The sequence below is a fragment of the Protobothrops mucrosquamatus genome, unplaced genomic scaffold (assembly GCF_001527695.2).
Source record: "Protobothrops mucrosquamatus isolate PMUCROS unplaced genomic scaffold, P.Mucros_1.0 scaffold1149, whole genome shotgun sequence".
NCBI classification, from domain to species: Eukaryota; Metazoa; Chordata; class Lepidosauria; order Squamata; family Viperidae; genus Protobothrops; species Protobothrops mucrosquamatus.
The window spans coordinates 45,648-61,949 of record NW_015387364.1 but is presented as its reverse complement, the minus strand read 5'-3'; the positions used below and the strand labels follow the sequence as shown (position 1 = coordinate 61,949).

The 16,302-nt window shown below is 38.3% G+C and overlaps 1 protein-coding gene across 1 annotated transcript in view; it reads left to right on the top strand.

Annotated features, from left to right (window-relative positions):
* LOC107291595 (pecanex-like protein 2) overlaps positions 1–16,302 on the top strand; it is a gene marked incomplete at its 3' end in the record, with an annotated part of 56,411 nt that continues 40,109 nt past the window's right edge. The window contains exons 1-10 of the mRNA XM_029284965.1: positions 1–153; positions 1,265–1,464; positions 2,459–2,573; positions 4,668–4,704; positions 6,319–7,596; positions 9,425–9,587; positions 9,789–9,940; positions 11,587–11,671; positions 14,365–14,500; positions 15,183–15,325. Coding sequence (XP_029140798.1) covers positions 1–153; positions 1,265–1,464; positions 2,459–2,573; positions 4,668–4,704; positions 6,319–7,596; positions 9,425–9,587; positions 9,789–9,940; positions 11,587–11,671; positions 14,365–14,500; positions 15,183–15,325 — 2,462 coding nt within the window. The remainder of the gene's footprint in view (positions 154–1,264; positions 1,465–2,458; positions 2,574–4,667; positions 4,705–6,318; positions 7,597–9,424; positions 9,588–9,788; positions 9,941–11,586; positions 11,672–14,364; positions 14,501–15,182; positions 15,326–16,302) is intronic.

Genomic DNA, 16,302 nt, shown 5'->3' with positions numbered 1-16,302 from the left:
ATGGTATCCCAAGCGGTGCAGCTGCTCCGGCAGGGAGTATGGGCGGCGTTGACCGGAGGCTGGTACCACGATCCGGAGCAAAGTAAATTCACTAACAGCTGCCATCTCTACCTCTGGCTGTTCTTGCTGCTTCTGCCCATGGCGCTGCACTTGGTGAGTCTGATCGGCCGGCGGGAGGTCTGGGCACACGGGGAAAGAAGAGGATGAGGGGGTCCAACGGTAGGCCTCTGATCTGGGGAAAGAGGCACATGTTGCCTTCTTATCTGTTGCCATATACAAGCCGAGGACGTGACAAATTGCTGGATGTAGAGCAGTGTTTCTCAACCTTGACAATTTTAAGGCATGTGGACTTCAACTCCCAGAATTCCACAGCCAGCAATGCTGGCTGTGGAATTCTGGGAGTTGAAGTCCACATGCCTTAAAATTGTCAAGGTTGAGAAACACTGATGTAGAGGAAAGGTGTAAGGCGGGGGTCCTCAACCTTGACAACTTTAAGACTTGTGGACTTCAACTCCCAGCTTGCTGGCTGAGGAATTCTGGGAGTTGAAGTCCACAAGTCTTTAAAGTTGCCCAGGTTGAGAACCCCTGGTGTAAAGGGTGGATTTAAGAGACAAAAAGCAGTGACCAGAAAAGGGATCTGGAAAGTTTATCACATGTGATGGCTTTATTTTTAATTGTAATAAAAATATATTTCTGACCCTTCTTAAAGAACTTTGAATTGATTCTGCTTTGCTCCCACAGCAAGTCTCAAACACCAAATATATGTATATATATATATATATTCTTCAGGTCCTGTGCGGCCTAACAAAAATTAAACTGGATATATAAAGAGTTAATGGGTAGTTCTTTCAGTCTTGGCTATACAGTACCTAAGGTCTGATTTACAATGTTAACACGCAAAGTAAAGTTTCTTTCACCTACACATGCATGCATGCACGCTATTTTTGGAGAGTTAAATCAAAAAGTTAAATATGAAATAAATACAAAACATAATATCTTAACATTAAAGAAAAATGATAATATGACTAGCATATTGACTTATAATCTCTGATCCACTCACCAGCCATGAATTCTATTAGCAAGTGATTATATTGCAGCCTCAGCTTTCTTCTCTAAAACCTGAACTGTATCTTACAGGCTTCTACAGATGACACATTTCAAACAATTAGCAAAGGAACAAGGCAAATATCAGCTACATAATTGTAGTTATTTTTAAAAAAGCACAACAGTATTAAGCTTGACTTTTCATTATTCTTTTGTCTAGGCATGCCCCCCCACTACTATCATGGCTGTCATCTACTGTGGTTCTGTGACCTTATTTTTCATGATCATAAAGGTGATCACTTATCGCCTGCACCTGATGTTTGACAAAGGAGAGATGATTCAACAAAAGCTCCCTTGTAAGGAAGGGAAACAAAATAAAAAATGTAAAAGAGATAATGCAATTCAGCATAAAAATCTCAGGTAAGTCTACTTCTTTATACAAGGCTGTTTGGTGTTATCTGAACCCCTTCTGCAGAATCTGTGTTTTCTTAAAATATGCCAGGGGTAGGCAACCTTGGCTCTTTTATAACTCGTGGACTTCAACTCCCAGAATTCCTGAGCCAGCCATATGAAATATGCACATCACCTATGTGATAAGAGTCACATGGGATCAAATGGGATCAAATGGGATCATGGGATCAAATGGATGCTGGAAATCTATCCAGTCATGTTTGTTGATCATGGCAAACAAACAGCTATTTAGGAAAAGAATAAAATTATTCCCTGAAAAATAATTGATTGGCACTACTGTCATATTTCTAATACTATGCACACCCCTGTTTGCAGCAGGGTTCATTATGTCCAATAACAAGAAGCAAAATGAGAATATTTTTTTTAAAACTAAAGGATTCATAGGATTCAAAGGATTCATGCCTTACATGAATCAAACAGCTAGTATTTTTAGGTCAGTGTTGACTGCAATGGGAACACTTTAACTTTTTCACTGCATTAGCTTTCCATCATAGTAGAGCATCTGTATCAATCAGCAAGAATAATATCTTTCCCCACCTTATAATTTCCAGTATTTAGTCAGAGTTATTTAACTTCTTTCTGTGGGGTCCTTGATGTTCTCTGAGCCTGCTTGTTTTTTTGTTTTTTTTTTGCAGACATTTCATTACCCAACTAGGTAACATCATCAGTGCCCCCCACAGTTTAACCCTGATTTGAAGCAAGAAATGCTGGGATGTGAACCTTCTCCATACAAAGCTTTTGTTCTCCATGATAGCTGGGTCTTCCTAGATTACTTAATACCATACTTACCTAGAGCCAAGTCGGCACATTTTTCAGATTGCCCCTTAAGAAAGTTAATGGCATTTCTGAATCAGCTTGTAGTAAATGCAGCACCTTTGAGAATGATTTATTCCTTATCTATTAATGATCAGTAATTTTCTTTCATTTGCATTATTTTGAACAGCAGTAACACAAGGGACAATGGTGCAGAGGAGACCAAGCATAATGGTTCAACACCCACTATCCACAGTAGCATCAAAGGGCAGGCTATCCTCTCTCATTACCCTTCGGGAAACCTGGTTGGTAAACATTTATAATATTCCAGTATTTTTCACTCTATATATGCCATTGGTTACAACAACAAATACAATATGCAGGGCTTTTTTTCTCATAGAACGCCCAGAACGGAGTTCCGGCACCTTTTTTGGATGGAACCTTGTAGGGTAGGCAAGGCGGGTTGTATGACATGTGTGAGTTCCGGGACTTTTTTTTTTTTTTTGAAAAAAAGCACTGACAATATGGGTTTTATTTTAAAAAGAACAGCCTGCTCCCACCATTTCCTTTTTCTTAATAAAACAATATATACATTGTACTCCAAGGTTCTGCATGTCAGAAAACTGTTGCCCCTGGAAAGAAGCAGGAACACGGAAGCTGTCCCAAAGGTGCTTTTTCAGGAGGCAACTGGACTTTCTTGTTTTTTTTCTTTGAAGATGTTTCGCTTCCCGTCCCATCAGCTCTGACTGGATGGTGGGGAATGGAAGGATTTATATTCCTTGCAGACAGCTGGTCATTTGCATTCTTTTAGAGAACAAGGACTCTCTAAAACAGGGGTGTCAAACTCGCAACGTCATGTGACGTGTTGCGATGTATCGCAACTTTTTTGCCATTGCGGTTTCGCTATGGCAGTTTGACACCCCTGCTCTAAAACAAGGGTCTTCAAACTTGGCCGTTTTATGACTTGTGGACTTCAACTCCCAGAATTCCTCAGCCAGGCATGCTGGAAGAGGAATTCTGGGAGTTAAAGTCTGCAAGTCATAAAAGGGCCAAGTTTGAAGACCCCTGCTCTAAAAGAATGCAAATGACCAGCTGTCTGCAAGAAATATATATCCTCCCATTCCCCACCATCCAGTCAGAGCTGAAGAAGCTTCTTTGATGGGAAGCGAAACATCTTCAAAGAAAAAAACAAGAAAGTCCAGTTGCCTCCTGAAAAAGCACGTTTGGGTCAACCATAGCCTGGATGACTGAAAATCTCCATAGATGAACAGGGAAGCTGTTATGATACATTTTGTTTCATTCCACTAAGAGTAGAGAAGGGAGTAGAATTTTATTCTCATGACATTCATGAAACTCCAATTACTTTTCATTTTGGTCATTACTCTAGAACAGACATGTCAAACTCGCAACGTCACGTGACATTGCGCAACGTATCGGGACAGTTTTGCCACTGCCGGCAATGGGGTGGGCGCGGCTTCCGCGTGACGCGTCCAGCCCGCAGGCTGGCAGTTTGACACCCCTGCTCTAGAAGTAAACTTGAAAGTATGATGGCCCTAAATTCTAAATGATTATTGAAAGTAACAGGGAAATTGAAAAAAAAAATTCTTGGATTTGGGCCTTGTGGAAAAATGTTATCAACGCTGAGAATTGAGTATTCAGTGAGTGGGAAAACGCAGGGGACCGTTAAGCTGAATCTGGTACTTGGTCTAATAAGTCCTCTGCTTCTTCACAAAGGTGCTTTGTCTTGTGACAGAACAAATCCAAAAGCTTTATTTATATTTAAATAAAGTGGAGGCTGGTCTGACAATGAGTGATTAGCCCAACGTCAGGTAGCAAGAAGCTTCATGTTTCAATGGAAACATCTTGGGATAACTTGGTCCATATTTAATATTTTAACTATTTCACCGCATTAGTTCTCTATCATAGTAGAAGCTCTGCATCAATCAGCAGGAATAATCTCCTTCCCCGTCTTATAATTTTCAGTTTTAGTCAGAATTATTTAATTTCTTTCTGTGGGGATCCTTGGTGCTCTCTGAGCCTGCTTGTTTTCTTGCAGACATTTCATCACCCAACTAGGTAATATCAGTGCACCCCACAGTTCAACTCTGAGCCAAAAATATTCTCTTCCATTGGTAATGTCTTTCTTTAATGTGAAATACAGTCTGAACAAAACATATAACCCAATTCCTTATCAATACCTCATACTTTCTTGTAAATGTGGTTGTCTGGCAAGCTGACTTGGAAAGATAGCTGAAAGATGTTGTATATTCAAATGCAATGATTTTATTCATTAATTTTGGGGCCATTGGTTTAATGGAACATGGAACATAATTACATTATTTGTTGCTCTAAAACACATTTACAGTTCACATCATTTTAATTGATATATTTCATTTCAGAATCTGCCAGCTCAAGAAACCATCGAAGATCTGAAAGGTATGCTACAAACAGCATTCTATAGCAGAGGTGGGCAACTATGGCCTCTTTACAACCTGTGGACTTCACCTCCCAGAATTCCTGAAGCAGCCTTTTTGGTTCAAGAATTCTGGGAATTGAAGTCCACAGGTTATAAAGGGACCACAGTCGCCTACCCGGTTCTATAATGAGCATGCTCAGTGGTGGTATATAGGAACTTTAGTTCAAAAGAGCTGAAGTACAGCAGAAACACTTCTCTGATTTAAAGAACAGGCAACTTCTCAGGCCTGGTTATAGTTTATTCACACTATTTATTTAATTTAAGGGTATCTTTTCAATGAACAATTACATTTTAAGCTAAATAGATTTATATTTCTTAGCTGATTTAAAACATCACAGCCCCTTTTATGAATCAGTCCTCCTTAAAGAATATGAATTACATTTGTTTATATTTCTTACATTATCGGGAATGTTTCTCAGTTTGATCGGATCTTCAGTTTATCTTGTCTCTTCATGAATTCTTTAGATTTTTTTTTTTAATAACTCCTCCCTGGCTTTAGTCTTTTGGAGTTGTGCAGAGCTACCAGGTTACCTAGTGATGAAGTCCTACTGAATTTCATGGCGTTTACAGCCCAATCCCACACAATTATTAAGGATTACAGAATAAATGTTATGTGGAAGAAATGAACTTTGTTATTTTTTGTTGTTTCTCCTGCCTCTGAATTAGTGTCCTTACCGTAATAACTGAAATATTTATATATTTGAATATCTGCTTTCTAAATGCTGAATATGTTAAGGCAGTGATGGCGAACCTTTTAGAGACTGAGTGCCCAAAACCCACCCACCCCACCCTTGTTCCCGCTCCGCCATGCCTGCTGGGCCACCCACCACCTCCATGGCCCGCCACAGATCACCCAGGCAGCCCAGCAGCACCATGGCAGCCACGCCCTCCGCCCGTGCCCTGCAGCATCATCTGTGCGCGACAGGGGCGCAAGGGTGGAGTCTTGTCCCCGCTGCCTGGCTACCATGTCCTTGCCTGCACTGCTTTGCAGTGGACCATGCCCGAGGAGGGGGCTATGGGAGGAGGCAGGGCTGGGGCGATGGTGTGTGTGCCCACAGAGAGGGCTCCGAGTGCCGCCTCTGGCACGCGTGTCATAGGTTTGCCACCACTGTGTTAAGGGATCTGTTTCCTGGCTGTCTTGGTAATTGGCCAAGTATCTTGCTCCTATATATATTTAATCTGGATATTTTTAGTGTTTTTATTGTTTTAAAATGTTTTCAGCATTTTTAACAGCAATATTTTTTTTTTATTTTATTTTGAAGCCACTCACTGACTGAGATGGGTAGCTATAGAAACTGAATAAATAAATGGTTTTTACCTTTAAAAATAATGTTACATACTGAACATATTTTCATGATTTTTTTTATTGATCTATATTGTTTTTTTGTAGATTCTAACGCTCAAGAAAAGAATAGGTGCTGTCAAAGTAAATTGGGGCATATCCACTCTCCATTCCAAGCTATGGGATTTAACTGCACATTAACTGCTAATTTTAAAGAATGTTCTGGAATGTCTTTTCTGAGAAAGCTTCATATATCTTTGACATGCAGTATCTCTTTGTCTTTTTCTACTAGGAGTACTGGTTTCAGAAGAACAACCTGTCCCAACAGTATTATTGACCTCACCCTGCATCAAAGCTGACATTTTGCCTGCTTCTGTGACAAGTATGCCAAGTTCCACCACACCAGCAATAGTGGACAAGCCGAATGTTATGGAGACTGTTATCAATGGTGGAACAAATGAAAAAGAAGAGAAGGCACAACCGTCTAACTATAGTGGAGAAGAGGATGCTCCTCTGGATAAAGATGTGGTTGTTAAAAAATTGCCAAATCTTTCCTTGTCCCAGTGTGATATTTTAAAAACACACATTTCTTTTGAGCCTTGGAGTATGGACAGTCCTGTCCTCTTTTCAGATAATTTAAACGATCTTACATGTTTAAGGAAAGAGAATTTATTGGATGGATCAGCTCAAGACAGCACTGCAAGCAGTTTCCCTCAGTGCCATTCTATGGAAACGAAGAGATTTGCAGAAAGAGATTTGGATGACTTAAAAGCAGAGTTTGATGAATCAGAAAGTGAGATAGCTGTTGCACTGGTGGACAGTTCTCATTCTGGAGATCCATTCACGTTACACGAACCCATTAAAATAGTTATCACCATGAGTAGCACCCATAACTCAGCTACTGATTTGGAGGGCTTGCCTCACATGAAATTGTCGAACGCTGAGAAATCTGGTTCAGATCCAGAATCTGCTGTGGCTGCAACAGTTCAAGATAGTAAACAAAGCAACAATCCAATGATAATCCCTGTCATTACTTTTGATCTATCTGAGGACAATGGAGGCCATGCTTTTCAAGAAGTAAGTGAAAGTTTAAGAACCCCAGAGAATTTAAATGTCAATGCATCGTCTAATCAATGTTCCGGCTATGAATCTGGTGAACAAGACAATATTGGAAAGGAAAACAGTGACAATCCCTCAAACAATCCCTCAAGCCATGAAGGAATAATTATGTGTCCTGAAAATGCTTCTGAAATTCTAGAAGACCCAGAAGAAGGCCAGTGGAATTTGGAAGTCCCCTTATATAAAACAGCTCATGAGAAGAGACATGCTCGTGTTCTCAGTGTGGATAGTGGGACAGATGTGTTTTTAAGTAAGAATTCATCAGAGACTGTTAGTGCAAAAGAAAAACTTATGCCCACATCGAAATCCGACCTGGAAGCTAAAGAAGGGCAGATACCAAATGAATCAAATTTCTTGGAATTTGTTTCACTGCTGGAATCCATCAACACTTCAAAGCCAACAGCACCAGAATTGAAAGCAGAGCCTGCAAAAGATAAAGGGCTAGCTGGAGGTACACTGCATAATTCAAATTATTAGTTTCCAGTGCACACAAGAAATGTGAGGAATTTATGTGCAATAAAAGCTGTTTCCACTCATGCTAAAAGCAATAGCCACAAATAAGTATATATATATGCTCTAGAATATTAAACATGAAAGACATGCATAATTAAATATCAATAAAATCTTAATTGATGTAAGATGGATAGGGTTTTTTAGTTTCATTTGATGTATATGGGGTACCATATTTGATTAGTTTTTAAGAAGACATTGTCTCCTTGCTGATCTTAATCTGACTTTTACTGGGTTAGGAAAAAAATGCTCAAGCTTTAAGAATAGTAATAGCAATAAAACTTAGACTTCTATACTGCTTCATAATGTTCGTTCATTCATTCATTCATTCATTCATTCATTCATTCAAATTTGTTAGAGCTACCCAACTCTGGTGCATTCTTTGCATGGTGGATATCAATTGTCCTTTGCTGATTTTATTCTTTGTTACATTTCATGGTTTGCTGTACAGAGGTGTAGATAGAGCCCTTCTTGCAATTGATTCTATTCTTTAGAAGTGTGTGTGCAAGTATAAATTACAAATTTATGTATCTTTTACAGAAGTCCTCTTAAATCAGATTTTCCAGTGCTGTGTCCTAATATTTATCTTTTCTAATTTATCTAATGCAAGAAAGGGATATGGCTCTACAGCTTTGAACAGAATAACGTGTTGATCACAGATTGCAAAATAACTATAGATTATAAAACAATTTTCAACTACTTCCTAAATAAGCTGGCTTTCTCTTTTACAATATTAGAACCTAGGATACTCTATCAAAATGAATAAGTTGAAGATAAAGTTAAGCTGTTTAATGTGGTGCTGGTTACCAATTTAGGCGATTTTAAAGGTTTTTTACATAAACTTGTGAATGATCTGTCTTTCCATTCTATTCAGGCATATAATACAGTATCTCCTTAAATATAGCATGTCTTTTTCATATCAGATTGTGGAGAACAAATGGGAGGAGAGCTTCCATCCTATTGTTTGTGCTTTTGAATTTCCTAGATATATCTGATTGGCTGCTGAATAACATAAAAAGTTGGACTAGATTGGCAGCAGGTCTCTACATATGTGGTTCTATCAACTTCTGGGAAAAATAATTTTCACCAATATTTACAGTAAGTGGATAAGAATTGTAGAGATCTAGATGTTGAAAGCAAGCAAGAGAACAGTTGAAATATCGGATTAGCATTAAGACAGTCAACGCTAGAAGTTAAAGAGATTACGTTAAACTGGAGAACAGGTAATAAATGAATAGGATATTTTTTAAAAAGAGAAATCTATTGTCCCAGAGATAGAAGAGGGCAGTATAATGCAAACATGAGATGTCTGAAGAAGACAAGAGTATAGAATTTAAGAATGAGGACTAAAGAGCAAAAAGGAAGAAGAAGGAAAACCTATTTGGAGTGGAGCTGACAGTAAAATCAAAGAGAGGGAAAAGGAAAGATTTAATGTCACATTTCCTACAGGCTCAGGATATGAATCACTTTGCCATCAATCCATACAAGCATAAAGGAAAAGACAGCAGATGATTCATTTAATACTTATGATATTGCTACTTTTCAGCATCATCAATGGACATCATTCATCATATGTAAATGCTTGGCCCAATAAATGTATTAATTTTGATCTCTGGGATGGGGGCATGAATTAATGTGATCATACATTGATTTTCAAAGGTCTGATGTTTTCTATGGGGTGAGGTCAAGATCTTTTTATTCAGGAAACAAAAATACAAGCAAAAAAATTTCCCAGGTTGTACATGGAAAGTTTTCTCTGTGTCTTTCAGATGGCTTTTTAAGAGAGAAAAAAGAGGGTGCATTGACAACAGGGAAAAATTGTGCAGAAAAAGAAAATCATGGTTCCTGTAAACAGGAGAAAACCGAGATGGAAACTCAGGATTGTATTAATGTTAATCCAGTGATCCCAGAGTCAATAAAGTTCACTGCCCAGTAAGAGCTATGTTCTTATTTTCAAGCATACGGTAATATGTATTGGCCCTATTGCCTTATAAAAGAACTCGCATCAAATTTCATTTGATCTATTTTCTTGATTTCATGAGAAATTGCTTGGGTGGGGCAGAGAAAGAATTTCACCCGCTGCTTTTGAAACTCTTCTTCTCCCCTTCTTTTTCTTATTGATATTTTGACAAGTTACCAGAGCACCAGACAACGACAAATCATTTATCGGGTAACTTCGCAGCCAGACAGTTCCCTCTTGCAAGTCATAAGTGGGCCTGAAGCATCTGTGCAAGAAGAGATGTCCCTGGATGCAATGCACATCTATTCCTTCATAGATGGAAATGGTAACCTCATGTGGAGGAGTTGGGAGGGATAGTTGCATTTCCTCAGGATAACTCATTTAGGTTTCTATGTGCATGGGGATTAATTTCTCAGACTCATTATGGACCTAGGTATTTGCAAGACCGCCTCCTACCAAACACCTCCCTTCGACCAGTCCGCTCCCACAGAGTGGGTCTCCTCAGGGTGCCGTCGGCCAGACAATGCCGGCTGGCGACCCCCAGGGGGAGAGCCTTCTCTGTGGCAGCTCCTGCCCTCTGGAATGACCTGCCCCCCCGACCTACGTACAGTTGCGGACCTGCGCCTTTTTCGCTGAGCCCTGAAGGCCCATCTATTCCGTGCGGCCGGCCTGGCGTAGTTTGATTATGTTTTAGTGGGGGGTTTTCGTATGGGGTATTTTTAGAGCAGGCCTGTTATTTAATTTGATTTTAGAACAGAAATTTGTGTATATTTATCGTGGTTTTTATTATCGCCTGTTCACCGCCCTGAGTCCCGTAAGGGAGATAGGGCGGTATATAAATTCAATAAATAAATAAATAAATAAATTATCTGAATGGGTTCCAAGATTCCATTGAGACATGGCAATTAGGTTTCTGTGATAGTTTTTTTTTTTTAACGTATAGATCCTATACATTTAAGGTTTGGAAGGTTAACATCAACACTTCAAATATGCCCAATAAGCAACCCAAGCATGTATATGTAAATGTGTGCATTTATTTATTCCCCACATTTATTATTTTTACAAATTCCTCCTATTTTCCCCACAACAACACCCCTTTTCATAGCCTCCTGGCACAATTCCTGACTCTTCTACCTTGTTTTGCTCCACACTGTCCACCATTTTGTCCTCTCCTCTCCTCTCCTCCTTCTTCCAAGCTTTCTTTTTTCTTCTCTTTTCCTCCCTTTGCACTCTGAGTTCCAGATGCTGCAACAGCCAGCGTTGTTCTCTGCCATCCTTTCTGTTTCTCTTCCACAAACTCTCCTTTATAGCATTTGAATGTGCTGTGGGCAATAACTTCAGAGGTTTCTGCATTCTCCTTTGGCATGAATTTCAGTGCCAACAGTACCCAAGACCATCCAGAGTCTAATTTTTATACTTAGTTGCAGCACCAGTCCATATTCTCTTAATGACACATGGACTTAACTTGCTCTCTTCCCTTTAACATTTTCCCAGTTCCAGCTCAGCCTACAAACTTCTGTCCTTCTAGATTTCCCTCTCTTTCTTTCAGTGTTGCGCTCTGGAACTAAATTTTAACATCCAAATCTAAATTTTAACAAGTCTGCTAACACCCATCTTTTCAGATGCCATTGTTCTGATTTACCATGGAGGCTTTTCAAAATTATGCAGCATATAGGTGTAGATACCTGTACATAAAATGGACAGATGACAGGTGCCAAGTTACAAGAGGATTGTTGCCAAGGCTAGGGCTGTGGCAAGGAACACTTTAAAATGATTGTGTTGCAGCTGCAATGGTGCTGAAATCTATCTTATCAGATAGAGCTGAGAGAATGCAAGTCATTGACAAGGATACCTGAAGATAGGATTTCTATTTCTGGAAAGCTGGCCTTCTAATTTTATAATTTCCTAGTTATAAAAGTGAGTCCATGGCAAGATCATTGCTCAACAGATTATGTCTCCTTTTATTTGAAGGAGAAATGAAGTCCTTGTACTTAAGGAGTCAAACAGAAGGAAATATTGAAAATTCGCCCATCTATGATTGCATCTCCAATCCACAGTAAGTAAACTCCTCATGCATTGGATTGAGGGATGACTCTGTTTCGTTTCTGGAGTGGTTACTTAGTTTTCCAAAATTAAAGATTGGGAATATCATTTTCATGAAACATCCATATGCAAGTGACAGATTCTGTTGTATAATAATTTAGATATTTTCTGCTTCAAGTTTGCATTTTCTGCAATAAATCCCAGTATTTCTCCAACTTCTAATTATAGTTGCCAGTATTTGAACTTAGGACTTCTTATTTGCCAAACAGGTTATCTAGCACTCATCTACTCTATTATGAAATGGAACTGTTGAATATCTAGGATAAGAGTAAAGGAATAAGCTTTATGTTATATCCTGTAAATAATTTAACAAAGATCTTAATTTTGTGCCAGTGCAACATTAGTTCTGTGGTTGCAAATTCTTTAGGAACAAATATTTCCCCCATAATTACTCCATTACTCCATGTCAAGATACTTCAGTATATTCAGATTTTATCATGAGTAAGTTAGGCAAAGAAAATAGAATTCGTTTATTGGATTTATATCTCGTGTTTCCTTCAAAGTGGCATGTATTGGCTCCCTCTTCTCATTTTCCTTTACATCAATGTCCCTGCATGATAGGTTGGACTGCGAGGACAACTAGCCAAAAGTCTGCAGTGAGTGTTAAGAGTAGATTGAACCTGGGTCTCCAGAGTGCTAGTCCAACATCTTAACCACCATACCACACTGGTTCTCACTTAATATTCTACATCAGTGTTTCTCGGTCTTGTCCTCTTGAAGATGTATGGATTTCAACTCCCAAAATTCCCTAGCCAGCAGATGGTTGGTGAATCCTGGAAATTCCGTCTGGGGAATTTTGAGAATTGGAAGTCCACCCATCTTCAAGTTACCAAAGTTAACAAACACTGTTATAGACCAGTCTTGCCCTCTCTGACACCTTTCAGGTATGTTGGGACTGCCATTCCCTGAATTATTGGCTAATGTGACCTTTGTCTGAGGGCTCTGGGAACTGCAATCCCATCTGGGAGGAGAGGATTGCACAAGATCAGATCATGCCATGTAAGTCAAATAAAAAGGAAAGTAAATGCAAAAGAAAAAAACCAAAAAACACTTTGCCACATGGTGGCAGTCAATATCTTTAACAGAATAGTCAACTCTAGGCAGATGTATCATTTGGAAGGTCATAGGGGAAAAAAAATCTTCTATAGAACAAGGACAAAAATAGGAAGTATTTATCTTGTCTTCCTAACTTCTATTTTATTAATTTCTTTTTCACGTTAGACACACCAGATTTCAAGTAGTCTAAATAGTATTAAAAGTTGTGTTCGAGGTATAGTAGTAAGCTACAGATTTCAGTTGATTTGGAATCTTAAGCTATTCTGAAAATTGCAATAGTTAATGTAAGATACAGCTGTTTTAACAGACTAATTAGCCAGACAATCTTTCAAATTACATTCACAAAATTCCAGGATTTTGAATTTCATATGCAATCTAAATGGGATGTCATAGAATACAATTCTATGTGTGCTTACTCATAAATCCCATTCTTTTCAATGATACTTGGGTCTTTAAAATGTTTCTCTAAAATTGCCATTATTAAAACTTCACTGTTAGTGTTAATCGAGCTGTGCTATTGCTTCCACTATTTGAGTCCACTATATTAGCTAAGCTGACAATTCACATAATTTTACCAGAGCTGAATTTGAGTTGGCTTCTATGTCGGGTATCCTAATTTTCAAATAAAGATTTGAAGATTACTTGTGAATCAACAATAATTCTGTATATTGGTTAAGAACTCCCAATGGTTTTTAACTACGTATATTAATTTTATTGCATTTATTGTATTAATAATTGTATACTATTATTTTATATTATTTCTATTTTTTGTAATTAGCCAATTCGGCACAGAAACTCACTAGAAATCAATCTTTATGTTTCATGTATGTGTAATACTAAGGCAGGGCTTGTTTGATTTAATTATTATTTCTTTGAATGTTTGAAGCTACTGCAATCAAAAAAAAAAAACCAGTGACATTTTGGCAGCCTATTTTAATTTTGAAAATATATTTTGAAGCAATTCTAGATTGCTCTATGATGGACTGGTATGTTGGGTCTGAACCCAAAGGCCTGATTGATTTATGGGTCTGCTTATATTTTACCTTGAAGCCTCTCATTAATCCCAAAGGTATAAGATAGAAGCAGTTAAAAAAAATGTCCTACTTCAACAAAATTCTCTTTCTTTGCCCATTATGATTGCTTGGTTGCTTGGCATCTATACACCCTTCAGGTATTGATCAAACTATGAAATTATTGTTTAATCTGTTATCGAGTGTCACAGGTGTCATAAGCACTGGGAGAAGAGAGCTATTTGGATTATTCTAATTTCTTCAGTCAGTTGTTGGCACATTTGTAGAAGGAATTTCAGCTCGCTCATATTGCCCTTCTGGAGTCAGATTTTCCCTGAATCTGTGGGGAGCCCCCAGCTAATATAGTCAGACTCTGAAGCCTCTTGTTTTTTTCCATAGATTCGGGGGTATCTGGGTGGGTGAATGAAAAAAGTCAAGATGGCAGCTTTGATCTCATGGTTGTATCTTGACTTTTCTTTATTACCCCTGCAGATACTCCAAATTGTTATTAATCATATAATTTTGAATAAATTCTACTCTTTTTTATCTCTTTTTACTCTTTTTATCTTTATGTGTACAGTGAAATCCATTTCAGCTCCTCTAGTACAACTACCTCAGAGATCCAAGAAGCATCTTCTGGAGATCATGGGCGAAGGGCACGGCAACAGCAGTTCTTACTGATGCTGGCACGGGGAGCTCTTTCTGAAACCCACCGGGTACCATGTAACATTTCAGCACCTATACATTTTTAAAAAACAAACAAACAAACACTTTGTGAATATCTTCCAGTCTAGCTATATAAACTTGCATCTTTCAAATGAGGTTGGTGTAAGCTTGCTATAGCATACAAATGGGAGAATAGCTAATGTTCCATTAAGCATCAGCTATTATACCACATTTTATGCTGATAAAATGGGATTTTAAATTTGATTTGATGGATTTTTTTAAAGGAGCAAAAGAGTTAAAAAACCCCAACTTTGTTCTGAATTTTTTTTATCTCAGTACAAATGTATGTATGTATGTATGCTTTCCCCAGTATTTTCAAATCTAATGCCATTTATGTTCAAATTGTAGGCAAGACTTAAACATCACACAAAGAGCAATCTTGGGGGACTTAGGTTGTTTTGTTCTAGTGTATTTCAAGTGGTCAAGTAATAATCTTACAAGGGCAGTGAAAAGATCCTAGTATGTGCCATGTGCAAAAAATTAGGCAAGACTGAAGATAATCAAGTTTACCAAAAAAAAGTTAACCTTAAAAAAAATTTGACCATGATCATTATTTGATTATATCCACTGAAAAAGAAATAACTATCAAATTATATCAAAACCTTATTTTTATTCAAAGCAGTGCTATGAAAATGACATACTATTCTTTTATTTTTAATTTAATGTTGACAGCATTTTAGTGAAGACCTTGAGGATTCTTCATGCTCATCAGCTCAAAGAAAAATTAATAGACAGTTTTACAAATTTATTGTATTTCCTGGCAAATGGATAAAAATCTGGTATGATCGACTCACCTTGCTGACATTGCTGGACAGGTCAGTTTCACACTGAGACGTAACATTCATTGAAAGGTTGTACTTGTACTATTAATACATACAATGTTAGCATGTTCCTTGTGGTTTTTTAATTTTTTTAAATCTCTTTTCTTAATGGCCATTAATCAGTACGAATTTCAGATTTGTAAATGTGTGCGTTTGATACACATGCTTAATACCAAAGTGAAAACTAATAGCTGTCCGCCTTCAAATGATACATAAAGTGTGACAACAGCCTTTTCTTACATTTGGACCTGCCCTACATGTAAACAAAACCAAGGATGTATGTGAATCTTAAGGCAAATGGAAGACCTACCTGCAGCAATCTTGACGGTGAAGTATACTTCTTTTCAATCTCCTCCAATAGATGTTTTTCTCTTCAATGAAGCTCAAAGAACAGGAAAGGAGAAGAAAATGTCTGCAGTGTTTCTCAACGTTGGCAACTTGAAGATGGATGGACTTCAACTCCCAGAATTCCCTAGCCAGCATACTACAAATCTATAGCTGGCTGGGGAATTCTGGGAGTTGAAGTCCACCCATCTTCTAGTTGTCGAGGTTGAAAAACATTATTCTAAGGAAAGAAGCTGCAGAGTACTGACTAATAGTCAGGGAAAGGATTTGCTTTCCCTATTTTACACGTGATGGGATCAGATTAAACAAAAAGATCTGCTTCTGTCTTATATTGTTGAAAGCTTGACCTAGTCAGAGCTCTACTTACCCTTTATTGATCTATAACCCAACCTTTAAAGTGTTTTGCCTGAAAGAATTCACATTGAATTCAGCGGCTTTTGATACTGTGGACCATGGTATCATGCTGCGACGTCTCGGTGAGTTAGGAGTGGGAGGCACTGTTATGCAGTGGTTCTCCTCCTTCCTCACCGACCGTACGCAGTCTGTATTGGCAGGGGGACAGAGGTCGACTCCTAGGCCCCTAACTTGTGGGGTGCCTCAGGGGTCGGTCCTCTCGCCCCTACTGT